The following is a 25,706-nucleotide window of genomic DNA, read 5'->3' as shown; positions in this document are numbered from 1 at the left end:
CTGGCCAACGGAGGCAGAGGACAGGGGACTTACAGGGAGGTGGTGGGCTCTCCAGCACTGGAGGCCTTCAAGAGGCAGCTGGACAGCCACCTGCCAGGTATGCTTTAATTTGGATTCCTGCATTGAGCAGGGGGTTGGATGGCCTTATAGGCCCCTTCAACTCTACGATTCTATGATTCTGCAGTGCAGCACAGCAAGACTGCTGGGTCAGGAACTTGCAGAGAAGATGCCACACCCTTCAGTTGGTCAGCTAACTGGATTGTGTGAAGTGATTACCCTCAGGGACGTGCAATATTTCATACTGTGATACCAATGTTCCAAGAGGCTGTAATGTATGGGTCATTAGCTGATTAAGCTATATTATCTCAATAATTTGTTCTGGCAAATGGGCTTTAGGTATTTTACTTCCCACAGAGACAGAAAGAAGGAGGGGGAGGCAACAGTTAATATGGTCTCTACTGATGCACAAGTAGCCTCAGCCTAGTTTACATTGGCCCACCCTTCCCATTCTATGCCACATCCAGGCCTTTCCTGAGGATCCTCTGACTCTGATCTTGTGGGATCCACACTTGTGGGAATTTTGCAATGCAGCTTTCCAACCAATGTTTTTTAAAAAATGCATGCATTAGGGGAAATTGTGCATAAAATGAATATATTTGTGAAAATAACATTAAAAATGCCTTACATTAGAAAATTCACAGGAAAATGCTGTGTATATATATATATATATATATATATATATACACAAAAAAGACCATATATATATATATATATATATATATATATATATATATATATATATATATATATATATATATATATATATACACAAAAAAGACCATATATATATATATATATATATATATATATATATATATATATACACAGCATTTTCCTGTGAATTTATTCTGATAAACATGTTTTTGTATGTAGTTTTGGCTAATGTAGACATTTTTACAAGCAACTTCTAATGTAAGGCATTTTTAATGTTATTTTCACAAATATATTCATTTTATGCACAATTTCCCCTAATGCATGCATTTTTTAAAAAACATTGGTTGGAAAGCTGCATTGCAAAATTCCCACAAGTGTGTATTTCAAGAGATGCCAAGCCTGACTTTAGGGTCAGACAGAAAAAGAGCTGCATAATTAGCTGCCTTACACCAGGTCAGACTGTTTGTCCTTCCAGCCCCATACTCTGACTGGCAGCAGCTGTCCTGGATCTTTCACATCACCTGCTATTTGGGGAACCTCTGGTCCTCTAGATGTTGTTTGACTCCAACTCCCACCTGCCCGGCCAGCATGGCCAGTGGTCAGGAATTATGGGAGTTTAAAATCCAACGTCTACAGAGTAATACATTTAACATCAGAAAAATGGGAAACTGAGAGAATCGAAACAGACAGATCTTTCCATCCTTAGATACAGGATGATAGAAAGGGAGGAGAAATGCCACTCCATGAGTCCATTTCTTTCTATACGGATTACCTGAGCAAATACATTTAGACTATGCTAAAAAGGGGGGAGAATAGAATTATCAGAGATCTCACTGTGTTGAATTGGCTTGGAACATTCCTGGGTCAGAGCTGAGCTGTCCTTTTGAATGGTATATTGCTCCTAGTTGCCCCCCCTTTTTTTTTTAATCTGCAGGACAGATCACGAGCACAATTCACAAAGTACATGGCTCCTGATGCCTTATCTGCTTTGGTGGTGTAAAAATTAGCCCGTGGCATATGGGAAAGGTGGAGGAGGAAGAATGTAATAGTTCACCACTATGTTGGTTAAGACCCTCCGTGGCGCAAAGACCGTGGCACAGAGTGGTAAGCGGCGGTAACGCAGCCGAAAGCTCTGCTCACGGCCGGAGTTTGATTCCAACGGAAGGAGGAAGTCGAATCTCCGGTAAAAGGGGTCGAGGTCCACTCAGCCTTCCATCCATCTGTGGTCGGTAAAACGAGTACCCGGCATACACTGGGGGGTAAAGAAAGGTTGGGGAAGGAACTGGCAATCCCACCCCATATATACGGTCTGCCTTGTAAACGTCGCAAGACGTCACCCTAAGAGTCAGAAACGACTCGCACTACAAGTGCAGGGACACCTTTACCTTTATGTTGGTTTTAGTCCATCGCGCTATTTAAAGTGCAAACAAGATTAGAACTTTACAAAAGGAGAAGCAAACCATAAACTTGGGGTAAGGGTGATGAGTAGAAATAATGATTATTTACCTAGGCAGGGATACAAAGAGCTACACAGCATATCCAGTAGGAGTTCTGACTTTCTTTGGATGCATTTAAACACCTCATAAAGCAAGTTCTCTAGGCATCATACAAAATCTGTTTTAAAAACATAGGGTTGCATTCCACTATATCCTACTCAGAATAGACCCACTGAAATTAATGAACCAAAGTTAGGCATCCGTTAACTTCAGTGGGTCTACTCTGAGTAGGACTAGCATTAGATACTACTCAGAACACCACCATACTTTTTTTACCACCTCCCCAACAAGTCTTAAAACTCTAACCCAGCAGAAAACCCAAATACAGAAAGAGTAGCACAGTAACATGCAATAAACAGATGCTAAAAACAATCAGCAAATACAGGCACTCAGATCACCAATCGTACCACAGGGACTAAAACAACAAGATCATAAAAGGCCTGGATAATAGAAAAAGGCTTAGCCTGAAAGAACAACATGGATGCCCGGCAGTCATCCCTACTGAGAGCATTCCATAGCCAAGATAGGGGTGCCACCACCAAAAAGGCCTTCTCTCGCATGACCACTCTCCAGACTTCAGACTGAGGGGGCACACATGTAGAAGGGCCCCAAATGATGATCTTAGGATACAAGTAGCTAAATATAGGAGGACACAGTCCATCAGGTACCAAGGTCTCAAGCCATGTAGACCAGACTTCACCAAGCCTGGTGCCCTCCAGATGTTTTGGACTACAACTCTCATCATCTCTGACTTTTTGCCATGCTGGCTTATGGATGGAAGAGAATATCTGCTAAATCGGACTTAATACTGGATTTCAACTGAATCCGACAATCAGCTGTCTTTTCAGACTGGCACTGATTTCTTGCGGAAGGCCACGGCTGTAATTGGCACAGATTTTCCCCGATTTTACATAATTATCTTCATAACTGTATTTCCTCTAAGTTGATGTGTTCATAACGGTCGTGTAGGTGTGATAACGATCGCCATTAACATCCATTAACTTAAGGCAAGAGACAGACTCAAAAGTAATTATCTGCCTCATTGATATGTAAATAGGGGGGGACCAAATGGAACACTGTGATCATTTACATAAGCATTAACACTAAAAATTATGCAAAAAATTTTCACCAACAAAAATAAAACAGTGGATAAAATCGACACGTGCAAAAGCTAGCTGGAACAAAAAAGGGGCAGATTGGAATCCGACCGACTATAGGAATACAAGCAAATCGGAACTAGGCAGCAAATCATCCCTATGCTGGCTAAGTTGATGGGAATTGTAGTCCAAAATAGCTGGAAGCACTAGGTTGGAGAAGGCTGATATAGAGCTGCATAGGTCAAAGCCAAACTTTGAATTGTCCCAGAAATGAATCTGAAGCCAGTGACGTCAGAAAGGGCCAGCTACCTTGCCAATCCATATCACACTCTGCTTTTAAAAGCTGCCTCAGTTTCAAATTTGGCTTCCCAGTGGTATTGGGGAGGGGGCACACAAGCCTGAAGACCCCCTTGGTCATGCTAAAGAAGCAGCTCAGTCCTGCTTTATATCTTGGCCATTGCATTTCAGAGTACACAAAACAGTTCACATCCATTAGGCTGTATCCAATGTTAGTTCTGCTCAGAGGAGTCCCATTAAAATTAATGAACCTAATTTAGTTATGTCCAATAAATGTCAATGGGCCTACTCTATATAGGACTACTATTGGATACAACCCATTGCTGCAACAGTTGTTACAACAACCCTGAAAAGTAACCCTGAAAGAAAGTTGTGCAAGAAGAGAAAGGGACATTTATCAAAGGCTGTTTAGTGGATTTACAGCAGCCACCCAACCTGAAGAAAAAGTGATGTGAAAGTGTGTATCAGGCTTGGAGACCTGATCTGTGCCTTCAAAGGTTCTCAGGTGTCTCTCATACTATCCACGAAAGGAGAGCTTTGAAGGCTCAGGCTGCGTACCCCATTTGTGTACAATCTGGAACTGTTCATACTCATACTCAACATTCTGCTTCTAATCGATATTGATTCTAGATCCTGCTGTCCACAAGGGTGGGTGCCTACTTCATACACATTTGAAAACCCTCATCTATATAGGTTAGCCACACCTTTTCCTCCCTGCATGTGCCCCATGCAATCTTGACACCACCCACAACATCACTGGGCAGATGTGGCTATATCCCCCATTGCTGAGACCACCTGCATCTGTTTTTATCTGTTTTCAAAGGGACACACTGAGGGGGGATGCAGAATCAATCTGCAATGAGCTTTTATTTCTGGAATGAAAACCAGTATCTCAAGAAGCCCTTTTCAGAGGCCAAAAAAAAAAAAATAGGCAACAGATCTACATTGTGTGTGGACTAGGTAGAAAGCAAGTACTCTTTCTCCATTGATTCTAGAATAAAATGTTGTGTGTATGCAGCCTCTCTCACACAAGTAGTATTCTTTTGCGGGGGCCCACTTGTGATATTATTGCTATCATGCACAACCAGCTTGTCATATCTGTAAAGGAACTTACTCTGTTTCCATCGGTTTGATACTTTGGAAGTACTGGTGCATGGTATGGTAAAGAAGTCCCACAATAGTAATCCAGGCTGTGAAGTGAGGAGAAGTAATGTTTATTACATGCCAGTGTTACAACTAGAGAAAAAGTTAGGGTGGGCAGGGGATCACAGTTTAAAAACACATTGTAAATTGACAGCTTTAGCCTCAATCATCCTTTCCCACTTCTGCTCTAATGAGGCTTCCAATTACTCTCCCAAAGAAACAATGAGCCCAACACACACACAATTTTGGAAAAGGAATATCACCACAGGAGACGGTGTGAACTTCTCACTGCTATGATAATGTAATGAGGCTGCTAAATTATTCACTCTCATGTGCTATATAACCTTCTCAAAATGGCTTGGAACTGAAAGGGAAAATGTGTAACTACAGTGGCTCCTAGAACGGGAACAATTTAAGCACACACCGGACATTTAAGTTTACCTAATGAAAATGGATTGTATCACAGCAAATTCACTTTGAAAACTAAAAGACTTTTTGCAGGCTGCGTACCCACCATACATTTAAAGCATATTCCAGCCCCGCTCCCCCAAAATAATCTTGAGAACTGTTGTTTGCCCCTCACATAGATACAATTCCCAGAACCCTTTAACAAACTACCGTTCCCAGGATTCTTGGGGGAGATGTGTTTTAAATGTGCTTTAAAGTCTGTATGGTGTTTATGCAGTCCTCTGAAAAATGATGGCGAAAAGGCACTGAAAAGTATGGGATGAACCAACAATCACTGGGAAGACATATAAACACTGCACAGGGAAATCAAGATAAATCCTCATTGCCATATAACTTCTCAACAAACAAATTGGAACAAATGCTTAATAAAGACCTGATATAGTCTAACCTCCATGTAAACTTTGTCTAAGTCAGTCAGGATGAATGCTCAATAAAAAGGTCATCTGGAGAACCGCAGTACAGATAATCCAAGCTATTTCCTCCCCTACCTTCATAAACAGATCTTTAAGGTACTGTCTATATTGCAAAGCTAAATCTGTTTTATACCATCCAGTTCAGCAGTTGTGGCTTCATAAGAACATAAGAAGATCAGGCCTAGGACCCATCTAGTCCAGCATCCTGTTCTCACAGTGGCCAACCAAATGCCTGTGGGAAGCCTGAGTGCAAGCAGGACCTGACTGCAACAGTGCTCTCTCTTCCTGCAGTTTTTGAGCAACTGGTATTCAGATACTGATCATGGAAGCAGAGCATATGATAGCCTTATCTATCCTCCATGATTTTGTTGAATCCTCTTTCAAGTTGGTGGCCATCACTGCCTCTTGTGGGACCAAATTCCATAATTTAACTACTGTACAGTAGGGCCCCGCTTATATGGCAGGTTAGGGACCAGGCCCCCGCTGTAAAGCAGAAATCACCATAAAGTGGAACCCATAGACTATAATGGAGACATCGCGCAAAAATGACGCGAAAATGTCACAAAATGCCGCAAAATCGGCTTTAAAAGGGGGAATTTCCTGCCGCCGCATTAGCGGAATGCTGGAATGCGAAGTGCCGGTAAGCGAGACCCTACTGTATGTGCTACATGAAGAAGTACAGTAGGGCCCCGCTTACCGGCGCTTCGCATTCCAGTGTTCCGCTAATGCGGCAGCGGGAAATTCCCCCTTTTAAAGCCCATTTTGCGGCATTTTGCAACATTTTCGCGCGATGGCCCCATTATAGTCTATGGGTTGCACTTTACGGCAATTTCCGCTTTACGGCGGGGTCCTGGTCCCTAACCCGCCGTATAAGCGGGGCCCTACTGTACTTTATTTTGTTTGTTCTGAACCTTCCAACATTCACTCCTTTCCCACTCACCCTCCCCCCAAGCATCCTGGGAAGCATAATTAGGTGAAGGTTCTTAATCTGTCCCACAAAACTGCAGTTCCTAGAATTCCACGGGGAGAAAGAACAGCTGCTAAACTAGTTTAAACAGTGAAGAGTCTCATGGCACCTTATTAAGATCTATTGCTGCACAATAATTCTGTCTTTAAGGCAGTCCATTTCCATTCCAATGTCCCCTGAAACAGTTTTGCTCTTTTTGCTGCAACGAACCGACACAGTTTGAGTGTACAGCATAGATGCGGCTGTTAACAATGAACAGGATTTACTCAATGTTAATAAGGATGTGAGTCACATGAAATGTAAAATTGTCAGGAATGATGCTCTAATATTGCTGGCCAGTTACTAGAAACCATTGCAAAAACTAGATTGGGTGAGTGGAGACAGAATATGTGGCAGAGGATTTTGATGCATTAGGTGCTTGCTATAAAGGATTATGGGATGGAATTAAAACTAATAAAAAAATGTAAATGTAAATGTAAATTTAATTTTTAGGTCGCCTATCTGGCCGAAGCCACTCTAGGCGATGTACATATTAAATTTCAATAAAATACAATAATTACAATAAAATACAATATAATCAGCAGTAACAAAAATAACAACATATGCTGTATACAACAACGGGCATTCAGTATGTAATTAGCCCATCCCGGAGCTTTATTCAGGAGAAATGTTCATGTTACATCCACATTATGCATTTAAAGCATGTTTAACATGCATGATTTCCCCATATGAATTCTGAGAACTGTGGTTTACTCCTTGCAGAGCTTCAGTCTCCAGCACCCTTAAGAAACTGCAGTTCCCAGGATTCTTTGGGGGAAGCCATGTGCATTAATTGTGCTTTAAATTGATGGCACAGATGTGACTATGCTACCCCTGACACTGCACACTCTGACCCCCCACCTACCTGGTGTCCACACATACAGGGCAAAGGTTTGCAAGGAGGGAACTGATCATAAGAATTCTAGAACATGTGGAAGCCTTTGTGCTTACAGCTGTACATGCAAAGGCTCCCTCTCTGCATGCATTCATACTGTACATGTGGATGTCAGACAATGGAGCTAGGTGGCAGGTGCAAATTTGTTTGTTTGTTTGTTTGTTTATAAACAAGGAGCTCAAAGTGGTGTACATGTGGCTCTCCCCTTCTCCATTTGATCCTCACAACAACCCTGTGAGGTAGGTTAGGCTGAGAGTCAGTGACTGGCTCATGGTCACCCAATGAGCTTTATAGGGGACTCGAATCCAGGCCACAGGCCAGTACTCTAGCCATTACACCACACTGGCTCATTAGGGGTGCTAGCTGGCATGGCTCTGTTCCCCACTCACATGTTGACAGAATGCGTGAGCGATTTGCCTGAATATGGCTAAACATTCTTTGGAATGTCAGTGCTCATTTATAGAGCACTTGAACAGGAATAAAGACGTACAAGCAGGGCCTTCAACAACATCTTGCTTAGGATCCTTAAGCTCGTAGCACTTGTAAATGTAAGACAAGAAGTATTCCATTTCATTTGATAGCAGTAGATGACATTTTGCACTTAATTTTTTTTTCCTTTTCCTGATCCTTGGGACACTTGATCCCTGATTCATATAGGGGTATTTGATTAGGTTTGATATTTTGCTTCCTTTCCAGATTTTTGTATCTGATCTTTATGGATATTGTTTGCAATTTTCTGCGTCCTAAATGCTTTTTTTTCTTTTTAGTGAACATTATTCCATGTTCTTTCATTACCCTCTTAGGAGTCCTCCTCACTTTATGACTGACATGTGGAAGCCCTTTGAATCAGGCAGGAACTGAAGAGGAGAGCCAGGCTGCCCCAGCAAGCCTTTATTGTTTTTGGCTCAAAGACTAACCCCAGTTTGGCTCCATGTTCTAGCCTTCCTCCTAAATTCCTATTTGCAGCTCAGCATTCCTGTCTGCATCTCTCACCTCCAACTCAGTGAGTGAAGAGAAGCCTGATTAAGGCTGCAGTTCTACTGCATGCCTCCCAAGGCGTCACCCTCAGGAAACACAGTAGGGCTTCATTCCAAGTAAACCCACATAGGCAGGATTGCACTGTAAGCCTGCAATCTTATACGCACTGGGTACGTAGTGGCTTCTAGATGTTGTTAGACTCCACCTCCTACCCAGATCCAGACAGCATGGCTAATGGTCAGGGATGCTGGGAGTCGTAGTCCAGCGTCATCTAGAGGATCACAGGTTCCCTATCCCTGTATTAGGGAGTAACCTAACCACCTTTGAGCACAGCGGACCTTGCTTCTGAGTAAAGCGATAAAGGATTGTATTATAGGGATGTCAGAGAATTCCAGTGAAAAGAGGAGCAAAAATTGCCAATATTCACTTATTCATCCCATATCTGGAACAGAAATCAATTGGCAGATACAATCAGTATTTGCTACTGTTGTTGCTTTCAGCCCACAAATGACACATAATTGGTTACATTCCCCATCCCCCTTTTGCATTACATTTCCTTTGCACTAAAATGAATGGGGTAGAATAACCTAATGACAATGCAATTTACATGACTTACATAATTAATTACATAAATTGCATAAGTTACATAATTCCACCACAGCTGACAGAGAGATGAATAATGTAGTTCATTGTGGCTTCCTGGTCAGTTTCTCCTGCTCGCCCCAGGGAAGGAGTGCAGAGAGAGTGATCAGACAAGATGTACCAGCATGCTGCTCATTAAGCCAGCAACCCTAATTGACTACAGCACACGAATGTAGCCATTATCAGGCTAGATCAGGGGTAGCCAATAAGGTGCCCTCCAGAAGTTATTGGACTACACCTCCCATCATCCCTGGCCAACATAGCCATTGTCCAAGGATGATGGGAGTCGCATTCCAGACACATCTGCATGGCAATGTGGGCTAGACTGTATGGCTCAGATGAAGGCAGTCCATATGTTCAATTCAAAAAGGATGGTAAGCCCTTCCCTCACATAAATCCTTCCCTTACCTTTGTACTGGAAAGCTTCACCAGGGATGGAGATATAACTCTGCCCTTTCAATGGGAACCGGTAGTGAGGTGCATTCAGATGTTGAGGAGGCAATTTGACCAAAGAGTAATCTGTGTAATAATGCAAACAAGGAAAAATGGGGGGGGGATGACAATCAATCAATCATATTTACTTCTTAAGTTCCTTAAAAAACACACCAAAATTTCATCTTTTAATATCAACTACAATATTGTATCCTTGCAGAAAACAGCGAAGGAAAACATTCAAAGGTTTTATAAGTCAAAAGGAACAAATAAGGAGAAGTTAGCCTATCCTTTTCCAACAGGCACCAAACAGAGCAAGGTAGCTGTGTAAGTAGAAAAGGCCACTTTCGTTGTGTTCTCTCTGGTATGATACATAGCAGCTTTCCATGGAATCATGTGCTGTAAAACGTAGGGGCACCAACAGACCCTAACTGCGAAGGCACTGGTTTAGTAGGGATGGGGGGGGGAAGTCAATTCAGTTTGCATGTAAAGCCGAATCTGTCCAATTCACACTTTTCAAAGTACGAGAAACGAAACACAGCAACCCTTAGAAATTCACACACATCTGCATTTTGCAATGCAGTTCTCCAACCAATGTTCACAAAAATGCTTATATTAGGGGAAAGGGGGCATACAAATGAGAGTAACATACAAAATACTAGCAGAAATGGCTTGCAAAAATTTGTACATTAGTCAAAACTGCATACAAAAATGTGTTCATTAGGAGAAATATTTTTTAAAAAACCCTCAAATTGATGCAGAAGTGTGAAGAACTGATTTTAAGAGAGGGAAAATGAGAAACTGAAAGAAATGAAATTGGAAGATCCTTCCATCCCCACCATCAACAGATAGTTGCAATAATCATGTGAAATATGTAGCCATGAGAAATCCACTTTTGGAGACCTGATGTGTGTACAACCGAGTCAAACGTGATTGATTCATTTTCTTCCTTTTCTGCATTCACTGTATAAACGCATTTTGTGATGGATGCAGTCTTTCCCACCCACCACCCACCCCCAGTTATAAAGGGAAACCTTCCTGTCCCTTGTCACCAAGTGAAAAGCTGCAGACATGGAACTGTCACGTTGCCATTATCCAGACTCTTGTTTCAGGACAGGTACAGCATGTGTCAAATAAACCTTACCTGCCACAGATGATGTGCCTTCGACAGTTATGGCTGATGTGCTTCCTCCCAGATTGTGCCCAATGTGAAACATCACACTGTCAATTGTTTCAACTAAGTCTCCAGCCATGGGTGTTGTCTAGGAAGCAAATGGAAAAAGAGATGTAATTATGAACATGTGGAGTAGCAAAGGGAATCTTTGGCCCAAGGCAGATTGTAGGACTGAGGGATCAGAAAATTGCTTATTGAAGGGGCAAAGAAATGGCAGATATAGGTAGTAAAATAAACGGAGATGGTCCCCAAATTTAAGTAACAAAAGACAAAGTCACAAGAACCCAAGTGAAAATGAATTATATAAAAATAATAGTTTGAACACTGGACATGTAAACATGTGCAAACATGTGTGAATAAAGTACAAAATTACAAAATACAAATACAAATTCTCCAAGCTATAGTCACTATATACAAAACAAAGAAGTTCTCCCAACAATACAGATGATAAACTAATGAGATCTCTAGGACTGTTTGTTTCATACTTCTTCAGAATCAAACTGGAGAATCATTAATAGATGGCTGCCTTAAATCCCTTCAGTGCCTCAAATATTTTTCTTTCTTTTCTTTCAGGGATGTGTTATTCCGTTAATTTTGATCCTTCTGTGAATACATAATCATTTGAATTCAACCTAAAAGGTTGTAACTCAAAGAACTATAATACAAAATTGAGAAAATTTTGAATCCTGGGCAAGAAGTATACCAATATCAACTGCAGCAGCAAATAACTGCTGTTTATATTCAAATAACTATTATTTTTTATAACATTCATTTTCACTTGGGTTTCTGGAAATTTGTCTTCTGTTGCTTAGATATAGGTAGTCTACAAGCAGGCCAGTCGAGATGCTCTGACTCAGGAATCATCCAGAGTCAACAGCTTCATAAGAGCAGATGGAATCCTATTGGCTCCTTGGGTCACCTGATCCCTGATGCACTGGTAGCTGCAGTACCATCCTCTGGCCATCTGCAGGGGACATTCTGCAGAGGAGCATAGATCGGGTTTAGCAACTTTATTTTCCTGCGAACTTCAGGTAGAGGAAGAAGAGGGTCTAGGATCTCCCTCTCCATTCCACTATAAAGAATGTTCCAAACTGAGGAGGGAACACATTAGGCACGATTGTGGCCTGATCCACACATGCATGTAAATAGAATCACAGATGTGGAAGGGATTTCTAAGGTCATCTAGCCCTGCCCCTTGCCAATGCAGGAAATCTGTACCTATAATATTCCTTAAAGGTGGCCAACCAGACTCTGTTTAAAAACCTCTGACTGAGAGTCCATCACCCTCCAAGACAGCCTCTTCCACTGTTGAATACCATCAAGTAGTTCTTCTAAATGCTTAGTTTAAATCCCCTTTCCTGCAATTTGAACCCACTGGTTCAGGTCCTACCATCTCGAGCAATGGAGGGGGGGAGGGGATTATTCCATTATATATGCAACAGCCTTTCAAATAGTTGAAGATGGCAATCAGATCACCTCTTAATCATCTCTCCTTCAGGCTAAACACTTTTAAGCCATTCAACATTTCCCCATAGGACTTGATCTCTCTTCAGTTTGATGAATCTCAGTCAAATGAGAGAACTACTCCATATGCTGGAAAGTGATTTTTGTCCAAGGGTTGACATCATGAACTGGTTCTAATACATATGTGTTAATCAACTGGTAGTTGCAACTTCAAGAGGTAAGGATGTGTGTGCGCGCGTGCAAATTCAGGATGCTCAAGAATTTCCTTATTTTTAGACAAATTGATCTGATTTGCACTTCCCAAACAAATTCCCTGATTATGAAGATGAGAATGCAATTATCCCTAGGTTTTTGTACAGCTTTGAATTTTGAGGTATAGTCAACATCTTCAAAAATGTACCAAAACATGTCCTTTAGTATGCAAAAATTTGTATTTTTTTATTTGCAAATTTAAAAAGACAGACAGAGGAAGAAAGACAGAGAGAAAAGATGGGGAAAAGGAAAACGATTATAAATAAGTAAACAATTTTTTTTAAAGAAATAACATATAATTTTAAAAAGCCACCAATCAGCTCACCTTAAAGATACAATCATTGCCAGTACATCCATCTTAAGTTAAACATCTAAGTTAATATAAGCCCTCCATATGTCCAAATAGGTATCCACACAAAATTGATGTCCATGAGAAATACTTTCAAATGTAGCCAGGGCAATGTATCTCAAGATTTAGTAGTTGCTTGCTATTGTAATGATGTATTGATCTGCATTTTAGTTGTTCTGTTGTGAGCCTCTTTGAGCACTTTTATATGGAAAGGTAGCATACACATTTAAATAATAAATAAACAATATAAAAAGCATGCAAAAATAATTTGCAAGTTTATTATTTTTAACCATAGTTTGAGATGGAAATAAAACAGAAATGCCTTTTGAAATTAACACATGCAAAAATAATCCGGATCAGAAACAGACCCATCCATCTATCTATCCCTAGAGCAAATGGGCCATCACTGAACACCCTGAACAGAACTTCTACATCACCTGCAACAGCAAATATATGTTTAGCAGAAAAACAGCATGAGAGAGGCAGTTTGGAGGGGAGAAGTAGTGGATGAGAAAAGGGTGTCACATCCCTTCTCTTTCACTACTTCACTAAAATAAATAAATAAATAAAATCTTGAAATTGGAAAGATAGATATTTGCATGCAATGTGTAGCAGGGCATTACCTGTGACATATCAAGCCAGCCTGGTAATGAAAGCACACCTTCCACAGTTTGAAAGAAAGCCTACAAATAAATAAAGCCCAGGTTATTTTTGTTATAATATTAACATGCACTGCCTATGCCCCCTCCTTCTTCCAAGAAATAGCATTTGAGCCGGGGAACCCCTAGGCGTATATATCCACTCTGAAATAATAGAGGCACATTCATGCATGTCACAGACCAACACCCTTGCCTGATGCTTGGATCATTAAATATTGTACAGTAATATTTTAAAGCAGAAGGGCATTTACTGACACTAACAGGGCAATAAAACTCAGATTACATTAGCATTAATTTGTTCCCCCGCTCACAATATTAAAGCCAACATCGAAAATGTATGAAACTGACTAAACCTTGGAGGGGACAAAGGGGATGCGAGATGCCTGCAGAATCTAAATAAGCTTATATTTTTTTAAAAAAAAAGATATTACTTTAAAAAGAAACATCATTTGCCAGACAGAATCTATATCACTGAGAATATCTGCAGCAATTATTCCAACAAACAAGAAAAGGGACCCATTTCTGCAACAGTTTATCACAGTTTTATTTCCAGTCCCAACACTGCATTAATTCAGTTAGTTTATGATATTTCCACCGGGGCTGTGCAAGTGCTCTGGACGAATCCTGGACTGGGCCAATTTGGATCAACCAGGGATTCTACAGGACTCTTCCCACACCACACCCCCTTTTCCCAGGCCACACCCCTCACTGGCCCTGCTTTGCACTCTGCTTGAGCATTTTTCCCTGCCTGTGACTGTCCTTGAACTCTGATCATGTCTCTTGCTTGTCTGGATGGAGGACAGAGAGGGGTGGGTGAGTGTGCATAGGAACTAGCCTGCCGGACAAAGGTAAAATGTACATTCATTACTCCACCCATTTTGCCAGTAGCCCTGCCCACCACTGGCATGTGGCCCCCAGAAGGCTGTGTAAAAGGGAATATGGCCCTTAGGCTGAAAAAAGGTTCCCCACCCCTATAGTAGATCATATGTTCATTTGGGAATTTCAGGTGTGCCCCCCCCTTGCTTGGTTACAATTGGGAGTATGGCGGAGATCAAAGGTTTCACAATCCTTCTCCTCTTCCCTGGGAAACCAGATTTCAAATCCTCACTTGGCCATGAAGCTCCCTGGGTGACCTTGGGCCACTCACAGGCCCTCAGCCTAATCTACCGTACAGGGTTGTAGTGAGGATAAAATTACGAGGGGAAGAACCATGTTTGTTCTCCACCTTGAGCTCCTTGGAAGAAAGGTGGGATAAAAATGTAATAATAAATACATGTGCCACAATCCCAGTCTGTCTCACTCCCCCACCTATTTACTTTTTATATTTAAAAAATACCTACACGATGGCTAAAGGCATCCAGTTTAGCCTTCAGTTAATAAATTCAAGAGGCATACAAAAAATATTGAAGGGGGAGAAACTAATATTTTATTTATTTTCATTTTCATCTGGGCAAATAATCAGTGTCTCTGCTCCCACTACCGACAGCAGCACAATTATGGTCAAAAATCACAGCTGATTATTATCACAGCCATTGTCCCAGCGAGCCCTAAAAGGGGAATAATCCGCCTGCCACTGAAATAATTGCCAGAGTTTTGTTAGCAGAGAGTGGCTTCTCGACCCTAGTGAGCTCAAAATCCTCCAGGCAAAGCTGACCATAATGTACAAAGAAATAAAAAAGGACAGAGTGCAGGAGCCATTTAGCTCAGCCACATAATGGGGCTGATACTGAAAAATCTCCAGAAGACAGCACAAGGTCTCCCTGAGCAGTAGCAAGTGGTAAATGGCCACTGAGTCGGGATGGAGGAGAAATTCAGTTTTGTTTCTATTTTAATGAGAAGCTACCTGATTTACACTTCTCAAGCCAATATATGAAATGAAGCACAGCTGTCCTTCAAAATTTACACCTCTCCAAAATCAGCAACCCAGTTCTCCAATCAAATGGTGTGTACAAGCTGCAACTGGTACAGAATGCGGCGGCTCACCTGATTAAGGGTAGCCGCCGCCGAGACCACATTACTCCAGTGCTGAAGGAGTTGCACTGGTTACCAGTTGCTTTCCAGGACCAATTCAAAGTGTTGGTTTTGACCTTTAAAACTCTGCACGGTTTCGGCCACCCAACAAGATCAGCCTCAAAAGACCTCCTCTCCGTCCCACCAGTGAAATCAGCTAGACTGGTGAGAACTAGGGAGAGGGCTTTTTCAATCATGGCACCCACTCTATGGAATTCCCTCCCAAATGACATCCACCATGCCCCCTCCATAATGAGTTTCCGCCGGACCTTGAAAACCTGGCTATTCAGGCAGGCCTTTGGGGTGGGTTAGGTTTTAGTGTTACTGTTGGAATTTTAAGGTTTTAATGTGAATTGTATGTTTTATGTTGTGCATCACCCAGAGTGGGTGGAGCACCAGCCAGATGGGCGACTAATAAATTTAATAAATAAATAAATACAAAAATTCATATATTAGGGAAAAGTGCACCAAAACATGCATATATTTGTGCAAATGACATACAGAAATGCATTGTATTAGGGGAAAATACAAAAATTTGTGCATATTAGTCAAAACTGCATACAAAAATGTGTTTGTTAGGAGAAATCCTCACTATAAAATGCTAGCAAATTTTTACAAGCATTTTTTTATTTTAAAAAAATCATGAATTGTTCTGGAAATATGAAGACGTGAACGTAAGATTCGACAAATGAGAAACTGAGAGAAACAAAAATTGACAGATTTGTCCATCCCTACCTGTGAGGGCTGGTGGCTCTCTCAAAGTCTAATCTGACCCACAACCCCAAGGGGTAAGGCCTCATTGAGAAACAGCAGAAGTTCCTTCCCTGCATCTTTTCAGGTCCATCATTAGCCCCAGCCTCCAAAACTTTGGAGGGATGGAACCACTCACACCTTTTCCTAGATTGGATAGAAATCATTTTCTTCCTTATACATAAACGAGTTCCTCTGCCTACAATAGGGTGGGGCCATGTCCAATTTACAGAGGACAGGCCTCTATTTAAAAGGCTGTCCAACCCATGGGCTCATCTACATGGTGGTTTACTGTGTGTATGGTGCTACTCACATCTCCTTTAAATTTGCATGGTTCACATGACGTTACCGGCAAACAGAAGCTATCACGCAGATTTCCCCCTGTAAATCCATACTAACCCAATCCACTGCTAATACAAAAAGGGAAGAAAAAAATCTTTACTCCCTTTCTCCAGTGCTTGCAGATGCTTTGCTCCAATGCTTTTAAGTTGGGTGTGTCAATAGTTCCCATCTCCACGCCCACTCCCTCCTCCTCCCTTTCTTCATTTTATTTCCAGTAGGCTGACAAACAACTTCCTGTTGCTTTCTTCCATTCTGCTGGCCTTTTTAATGTTGCTGCAAATGGTGCCTTTATTTTCTTTTCCCTCTAACTTGTGCACAAAAGCATAACACTGCTCAAACAAACATTTGAATTTCAGCTGTATTCTACTAGAGAAAACAGATATTTGCACTTGCAGGGTTTTTTTTAAAAGGAAACTACTGCAACTGGTAGAACAGACTGAGCATGCTCAGTCACCTAGAAACCAGAGGGAGTTGCAATGTATAACTAGAGGGCATGGCCACAAGGAAAAAGCGAGACTAATCCTCCCTGGAGGAATGCCTGCTTGTGAGAATGGGAAGAAGCGATTGGCAGCTAACACTGAGCAGGAACTGCAGATGATGCAAATGAAAAGTGAAGGTAAAAGAAGTCACAGTCTTCCCTGCTATGGTGACATGTATTGTATCCCTATTTAAATTCTAATAATTCTTTCTAAATTTGTATGTATATATTAACTATGCAAACTTTATCCAGGCCTGCGCCCTCTTTCATCCTCCCTTTTTGATTATGCATTTCCTCTTTGCAGGGACGGGTCGGTGGCCATCCTAGTCCCAAACAAATCTTTGTTCCAGCTTTACATGATGGTTATTAGGACAAAACAATGAGCCCCCTACATTATATCAACAGCCGCTGCTAAGGGAAAAAAATCTTTTGGAGCCCCTAATGCAGGGATGGCCAAACAAAATTAAATAGAGATGGACAATCATGGTGAGGGTGGCAAAAAAAAAAGCTTTTAAAATTACAAAGCACTGGGGTTTAAATCTCTCTGGCCAGCCCAGTGCTTTGACAGGCCAGTCCTTTTGGGCAAATGGGTACTGCGCCACCAACTTCAGCCGACCCTCAGCCAGCTGCCACCTGCCTCCTGCCTTCTTACTTACAACCAGCCCAGGGGATAGCCACTCCTGTCAGCTTCTTTGGTCTCAGTTTTGCCCTTGTAGAAGTCAGCAGGTAGGAGGATGGGGCCAAAGCTAGAATAAGTTGGCTCCATCTGTCGTTAGCTATGGGTACAGCTACTGTTGGCCTCCCCGCCTTCCACCCCACCTGTCTCAATGGACCCCAGCCACCACTGTGAGAGTGTAAGGTGGCCACATGCATGGAGCCCCATGGACAATGCATCCCTGGGGCCAAAAAAAGGTTAGCCACCCCTACCCTAGAGGAAGTACAAGTAGCCTGATACAGGTCTCTAGGAGTGGGGTCTTGAAGCAGGGCTTCTAGTAGTGAAACTCTATTGCTTTACTTCCAGTGCCCCCAGTGCTCTGCTTCCATTATGGGCTGGCAGACTGAGCTATTGTGCACCAAGGGTGCCATCCTAACTGTACCAGCTGACTCCAAGGGCTAATCCTTGCCCACCAGTGCCATAAAAGCACTAGACTCAAAACTTGCTCAACACTCTGATCACTTCCATCTCTTGTGTGAGGGCAAGGACTCCCTCTCTCTCCCTCCCTCTCTCTCTCACACACACACATACATATGCATGCTCAGGCATGCATGCACACCCCTACTTGGTCTAAACTGTACTTGCTTCTAGCACAGTTGGAAATATGTGAATATGAGTGAATTACAGGATTTAGATTTGTCAATATCTTTGTAACTCTGTAAATGACATTTCTGATAGTAAATCAATATTTCTTTACCACTGAGCATGTCCACCACAGATGGAAAAAATGTTTCTGCTTCATTCTTACACGTTGTATTGTACCTGTCTCTCATTTTGAACACATCTGAAGTAAATGCCATCTTGCCATTTTATCCCCACAACATTGTTCTCCATGTACAAACACTGCCTCTCATCCCTATGGACAGCTCTACAAATAGCCTTATTTGTTTGATAAAGAGAGGAGGAAATTTACCTTAGCACACTGATTAACAGATGAAAGCAATTTACCCCAGGAGACTTATAAATTACAGTGAGAAATTATCTAATAAGTGAAGGAAATTTACCTCAGTGAATTGATAAATTACCTCAGTAATTAACAGGTAAAGGAAATTTACCTCAGTCAGTACCTCAGCAAGCTGAGTAACAAATGAAAAGAATTTACCTCAGTAAGGTTGAAGGCAGTGTTTGCTGTAAGTGACTTATTGGGTAAAGCATGGGAAATGTTTTCCAGATAGTCCAACATGGTGTCTGGTTGATGGAAGTTTCGTCTCTCCTCCGTAAGGTTAATTATAATGGGCTGGTAGGCATTTCTGTACAGCTGAAAGATTGACACAAAAAAGATATATGTATTAACACTTCCTGCTCCTCATCTTCTGAGGGCATCAAAATAAATGATTGCTTTTGTTCAATGCACGACCTTCTATATGCTGTGACCCAAAACAGAAGTGATAAATGTCTACTCTTACTGCAGAATCCATTTAATGGATATCTTATTTTATTTTAGAAACTTTCTATCCCACCTTTCTGCCCATGAAAAGGCTCCCAAGACGGCTTCCAGATTAAAAACACAAAAATACAATGAAAATTTTGGGATAACCCAACAGTCTTTCATAGGCGATTTTACTATTGCAACCTTCTTCCTGGTCCTCCCTCATCAAAGCCTCAGATGTTTCTCCTCTGTCCAAAAACCCACTGCCAAAATCATTCACCTTTCTTGTTACTCAGATCCAGCCAAGCTCTTAATCTTTACTATAGAAGCTCTCCACAACAATACTGCAAGCTTTAGCAGGGTTAGGGAATCTCAGTCCTGGGTGCCAAGTGTGGCCCTCTAGACCTCTCTATTTGGCCCTCGGGACTGTTCCCAGAGACCACGCCCTCCTTGAGTGTTTTTGGCTGGTTGGAATGTGTCCTTAAACTGCGATACTGACCCTTCCTTGCCATGAAGGAGGACAGAGGATGTGTTGTTTGAGAGAGGTGGAGGGAGCCTCTGACTTTTGCACCTCTTGAATGTAACACTACACAAAGGTAAAAGTTACATCCATTGCTGTGCCCACTTCTGTATCTGGCCCTGTCTACCACTGGGTATACAGCCTCCAAAAGGTTGCCCATGAGGGAATATGGCCCTTGTTTCCTCTTGTCAACAACCTTTGCAGCTCCAGTTATACCACCCATAAGTCCCTTCCTTAAAATGGCTCCTACTTTCCCTCTTGTTCCTTAGATTCCCTCAAAAAGTGCCTACTTTCTTCCACTTCTTTCAAATCTCCTCCTCAATGAAGTCTTTCACTTAACCCCCATGCCCAGTTGAAAGAATGCCTAAACATGCTTAATAGTATTTGTTCACATTTTATTCCGTGTGATCTGTACCTCCCTCCTTCTACACCTTCCTCTTTCCCCTCCTTCTATTTTTATTAATAATTATTAATAACTACATATTTATCCCACCTTTCCTCCAAGGAGTTGTTGAAGGTAGCGTACATGGTTCTCTCCCCTCACCCCCTTATCCTCCCAACAATCTTGTGAGGTAGATTAGGTTGAGAAACTGGTCCGAGGTGAGTTTCATGGCTGCAGCAGAGAGTTGAACTTGGGTCTCCCCAACACTCTAACCACTACACCACACTGTCTTCCCAGCCTAGCTTCAGATTGTAAACTCCCCAAGGCAGTGATCAGTGTTTTTTGGAGGTGGACTGAATATTCTGAGAATTTTTCTACAGATTTTCTTTTTTCTTTTCTTTTTTGGCTCCCCAACCCCCCAGAGAAAGAGGACCATTTTGTCAAATGTTCTCCACTGAGGGGGAGGTAGCCACCATTTTCTTACACAGACAATACTCCAGAAAGGGCAAGGGCATGTGGGGGAATACAAAATGGTGGCAAGATTGGCAAGACAGGGGCTCTGCTATTGCTGCTGAATAAGACGAAGATCTGACTCGGGTGGGGAGCCTGTGGTCCTCCAGTTCCTATCAGCCTCAGCCAGCATGGCCAGTGCCAAGGAATGATGGGGGTTGTGGTCTAACAACATCTGGAGGGCCAAAGGCTCTTCACCCCTGGTCTACCTAGTCTAGCAATCGATTTCCAAGGGTGACAAGCCGGATGTCTCCAGGTACTCACCAGCAGTGCATGAAGGTTATGTTGGCTGAAGTCAGCATCCAGCACTCAAATATAATGCCTCTTTCACTGAGGCGTTCTTTACCTATCATGGCTTTCCCCCTAAAACATCAGTTTCCTCCATTACAGTCCACACCACTGCAAATCCTCCAAAGGGTGTTGAGGAGCAGTGGTGGACTTCAGTCTGAGCAAAGGGCAACACAATTGGAAGAACCTTTCACCATGGATTCAGCACTTGCCCTCTGGGCCGCAGCTCCCCACAAGATTGCTGACAACTGGCAACAGGCAGGAAAGGTTGTAAGGGGAAATAACGAAACAGATACCAAACACATTTCACCTATATACCGAGTGAAAATTGCTTTCCTTCTCATTCAGGCTAAACATGCTTGATAACAGCTACGTAAAAATCCCATTAGTTTTTGGTCTTGTTTTTGAGGCCTGTAGGGTGCACGGCAAATTCTGATAGGCAGGAAAAGCGGCCAAAGTGATCACTCTAGCGACAGACTTATTTGAGATAGCTTTGATGAGAAAGCAAAAATGGCGGAGGTGCAACAGCTACGGATGAGGGAGCTCCACCACTGATGGCTTTTATGGGGTAATTTTCTACATAAATTCCCCTTGCCGGAGGCTACAACATATTGGAAATACGGGGCAGCCTCCCCCCTCTTTATGCTGTCTCCCTCGTACCTGACTGGGATGCAGCTTCGTGCTTACATCTGCACCAGGCTGCCGCTGCCGCCTTCGCATCAAGCCAGGCTGAAGCTGGAGCTGGGCTGGGGCCTTTCGGCGGGTCTGGTGCTGCGGTCTGTCCCTGGGAACACCGCGCTGTTGCGATGATCTTTCGGTGAATGCTGAGGGTGGGGGAACACCCCTGCAGCCGCCACTATCTTACCATCTGACCTCTGTCTGCTTGCCCTTAATATCGGCCGTGTTTACATCTTAATGCCTTTGTTTTGGGCTTCTGAAGAGAACTTCCCTGTTAGTCGCGAATTTAAGGGGTTTGTTTGCTATGCCCCCCCCCCGCTGAATGTACTGGACGTTGGATGCTGAGATCAAGAGGGGGTTGTCATGGCCCCATCAGAGGACTCCTCAGATGAGGACGACTCGGGAGTAACAGCAGCAGACCCAGGAGCAGCAGACTCAGAAGGAGACACGGAGGAGCCTCCTGAGAATCCAGCTCCTTCTGCCCCTCAGCTGCAGAGCACCCCAGGGACAGCAGAGGCCCTGCAGCCAGACACAGACAGTGAACAGGATACTCCCCCCTCACCTGCAGAACGTAGACAGCAGAAGGTCAGGCAGAAGAGAGGCAGGCCTGTCTCCTTAAGGCCCAAACGCTGAGGACTCACACCTGCTGTCAACCTTGCTCTTTATAAGGCACACCTTGGCTGCAGCTTGTTGCTGACTGCAACATCAGGCGTGGCTTGTGTGTTCCTAGTTTCCTGACACCCTCTTTTGGACTGACCCCTTGGCACTTGATCCCGGACCTCTACTGACCTCACTTCTGGACTCCTGACTCGGCAAGTACGCTTCGGACAAGCCTGGCCCTTATCAGCTCCCCTCCTCCTAGACCTGGCAGATTTATGACCAGACTGCCGGCTAAGGACTTTGCTTCCCTGCCAACCACCCAGGAATTTCCAGCCCCCACCGGTACTGCTGACGCAGTGTAGAGCTGACAGGGGTGTTGTTTTTCGGTCTTGCACATGGACTATCACCCACACCGGTCTTTGTGCAAGGGTGGGAATACTCACGTCAGGAGTTTCCATCTGAAGGCACACTTTTTGGACTATACAGACGAGAAGCCTTATTGTAACTGAGTTACTCTCTATGTTATTGTTTAGCTTTCTTTCTTAGGGTTTTGGTGTTTTTGATGTTTTATATGTTTTTTGCTCCATACGTCGCTCAGAGTGGCTGGGTAGCCAGCCAGATGAGCGACTAAGAAATTGAATAAATAAATAAATAAAAATAAATTTGTACTGGGAGTTATAAACTGAACATTTTGTTTCCGATTATTGTATTCCTGATTTCTTTTTTTAAGACGGTCATGTAGCTAGATGAAGTTTTCTATAGAGGCGAGATCAAGCAGATTATCTTTGCTGGAATGTGTCGGGGTTATCATTATTGGACACTTGCTGAGCCTTAGAGGGGGCCCACTGCTGACCCACAGAACATCAAGGCCCTGCTGTTCCTCCTTCCTTGGTGTCTCTCCTCTTCAGCAGGCAATGGCCTGAACAAGAGATGGAGTGTTTGCCTCTGTTACCTTACACACTCTTTCAGAATGGCTGTGCAAACTAGGCTCAGAGGAAGTCAGCAAGGAGATGGGCAAATTCAGACCTGGGCCTTCTGAGAGCATCTTGTTCAAGGGCCCACCAAAACCATCTTTTCTTTCCTCTTTGTGTGTTTTATATGACTTCAAGTCAATTAGGACTTATGGTGACCCTGTAACTCAGCAACCTCCAGTAGCATCTGTTGTAAACCACCCTGTTCAGATCTTGTGAGTTCAGGTCTGTGGCTTCCTTTATGGAATCAATCCATCTCTTGTTTGGCCTTCCTCTTTCTCTACTCCCTTCTGTTTTTCCCAGCATTATTGTCTTTTCTAGTGAGTCAGGACTTCTCATTATGTGTCCAAAGTATGATAACCTCAGTTTCATCATTTTAGCTTCTAATGGTAGTTCTGGTTTAATTTGTTCTAACACCTAAATATTTGTCTTTTTCATGGTCCATGGTATCTGCAAAGCTCTCCTCCAATACCACATCTCAAACGATTTGATTTTTCTCTTATCCGCTTTTTTCACTGTCCAACTTTCACATCTGTACATGAAGATCAGGAATACCATGGTCTGAATTATCCTGACTTTAGTGTTCAACGATGCATCTCTGCATTTGAGGACCTTTTCTAGTTCTCTCACAGCTGACCTCCCCAGTCCTAGCCTTCTTCTGATTTCTTGACTATTGTCTCCATTTTGTTTAATGACTATGCCAAGGTATTGATATCCTTGACAAGTTCAATGACCTCGTTGTCAACTATAAAGTTACAGAAATCTTCCGTTGTCATTACTTTAGTCTTTTTGACTTTCAGCTGTAGTCTTGCTTTTGTGCTTTCCTCTTTAACTTTCATCAGCATTTGTTTCAAATCATTACTGGTTTCTGCTAAGAGTATGGTATTGTCTGCATATCTTAAATTATTGATATTTCTCCCTCCATTTTTCACACCTCCTTCATCTTGGTCCAATCCTGCTTTCCATATGATATGCTCTGCATATAGATTAAACAAACAGAATGATAAAATACACCCCTGTCTCACACCCTTTCCAATGGGGAACCAATTGGTTTCTCTATATTCTGTCCTTACAGTAGCCTCTTGTCCAGAGTATAGGTTGCGCATCAGAGCAATCAGATGCTGTGGCACCCCCATTTCTTTTAAAGCTTTCCATAGTTTTTCGTGATCTACACAATCAAAGTCTTTGCTGTAATCTATAAAGCACAGGCTGATTTTCTTCTGAAATTTCTTGGTCCGTTCCATCATGCAATGTACATTTGCAACATGATCTCTGGTACCTCTTCCTTTTCTAAATCCAGCTTGGACATCTGGCATTTCTCGCTCAATTATAAATGTCAATGGATGGAAGTGTGGTGTTTTTTTTTAAGGGAGGAGGGGACACAAGGTTGTATCCAATGTAGTGCTGAGTTAAAGTCACTTATTGGTGAAATGTTCTACACCAACAGGACCTTGTTGTGCAAGGGAATGCATAAGAAGGTTGCTGGTAAATTTCTTGCACAATAGATTGCATAACCCTTGCACTTGTGGGCAGAGAACTTTGGATACAGGCAGACCACGATTTGTTAGAGCTGAGTGTATTAATACATAAAACTAATCAGCAGAAACTGTGCACAACCCTCCCTATCCGCCTCGTGGCCCCAATCTATAGGCCCCAAGGAGGGCCAATCTGCCCTGTCCTGAAGATGGGACTACCCACTCCGTCCAAGATCCATCCCCTCCTCCTCCCCCTGCCCAACTGAGAGCAGGTGGGTGCAACCAGTGCAGGATGGAATTGTTTCACTGACCAGCTATTAAGTAGGACAATTCCATCCTGAGAATTGGCAGTTCCTGCTGCTTCACAAGCAGCTTCTCTGCAGGCAGGGAAGCCACCTGCGAATGGCAGCATGCAGGATGAACCCTCCTGCTTATCCACTGATAAGTCAAAGAATTCCCTACTTCAGAGTGCTGCCCCTTTTCAAGAGGCTTGCCTGCGTGCATGGACACAGCTCACAAAGGGGATTTGGTATGCAGGGCTTGGAGAGGCCTGGCAGGAATGAGGAGAGATTGAGCAGAAAAGACAGGCCTTCTCCTGCAAAGAGGCGCCTTTCCCATCTGACCTCCTGCCTGCCTACACCTGCCTCTCCTTCCTGCCCTATGCCCCAGCCCCTGATAGGCCCAGATCACCCTGGGCAGCTGTACCCAACCTGTAGCCATCCGGGGCTATCTCAAACCAGTACGGCCGAGTCCCAAATGCCTCTGAATATGGAGCACGGGCCTAGCAAAAGCTAAACAGTCAACTTCTTGTTGCACTTCAATAAGCATAATTTGGAACTCAAGAAGATGGATTTAAAAACTGAAATGTCCAGTTTTGAATATATGCTCCCACAACAGCAATAACAAGTTATTTCATCATTATTGTTTTAATTATTCGAAAGCACTTAGCACTTGAGAGGCAGCAATCAGTGTTCTAGGCTAGGACAGGACACATTCCAGCCAGGCAAAAGCACTCAAGGAGGGCGCAGAGCAGGACAATTGAGGAGTGTCGCTTGGGAATAGGGGGTCTGGGCTTGAAAGAGTTTTGGCCTGGAAAGAATCCCAAGGGCCAGACAGAGAGGCCTGGGGCGACGCATTCA

The 25,706-nt window shown here is 42.9% G+C and overlaps 1 protein-coding gene across 3 annotated transcripts in view; it reads right to left on the bottom strand.

Moving 5' to 3' along the window:
• ADGRD1 (adhesion G protein-coupled receptor D1) overlaps positions 1–25,706 on the bottom strand; it is a 316,526-nt gene that overhangs the window by 255,390 nt on the left and 35,430 nt on the right. For all 3 annotated transcript variants that reach the window (XM_061602998.1, XM_061603000.1, XM_061603001.1), the window contains 5 exons: positions 18,877–19,032; positions 13,444–13,503; positions 10,726–10,843; positions 9,558–9,668; positions 4,719–4,794 (listed from right to left, as the gene is read on the bottom strand). In XM_061602998.1, coding sequence (XP_061458982.1) covers positions 4,719–4,794; positions 9,558–9,668; positions 10,726–10,843; positions 13,444–13,503; positions 18,877–19,032 — 521 coding nt within the window. The remainder of the gene's footprint in view (positions 1–4,718; positions 4,795–9,557; positions 9,669–10,725; positions 10,844–13,443; positions 13,504–18,876; positions 19,033–25,706) is intronic.

The sequence above is a fragment of the Rhineura floridana genome, chromosome 19 (assembly GCF_030035675.1).
Source record: "Rhineura floridana isolate rRhiFlo1 chromosome 19, rRhiFlo1.hap2, whole genome shotgun sequence".
Classification (NCBI taxonomy): Eukaryota; Metazoa; Chordata; class Lepidosauria; order Squamata; family Rhineuridae; genus Rhineura; species Rhineura floridana.
The sequence above is the reverse complement of the archived record's forward strand: the minus strand, read 5'-3'. Positions and strand labels throughout refer to the sequence as shown.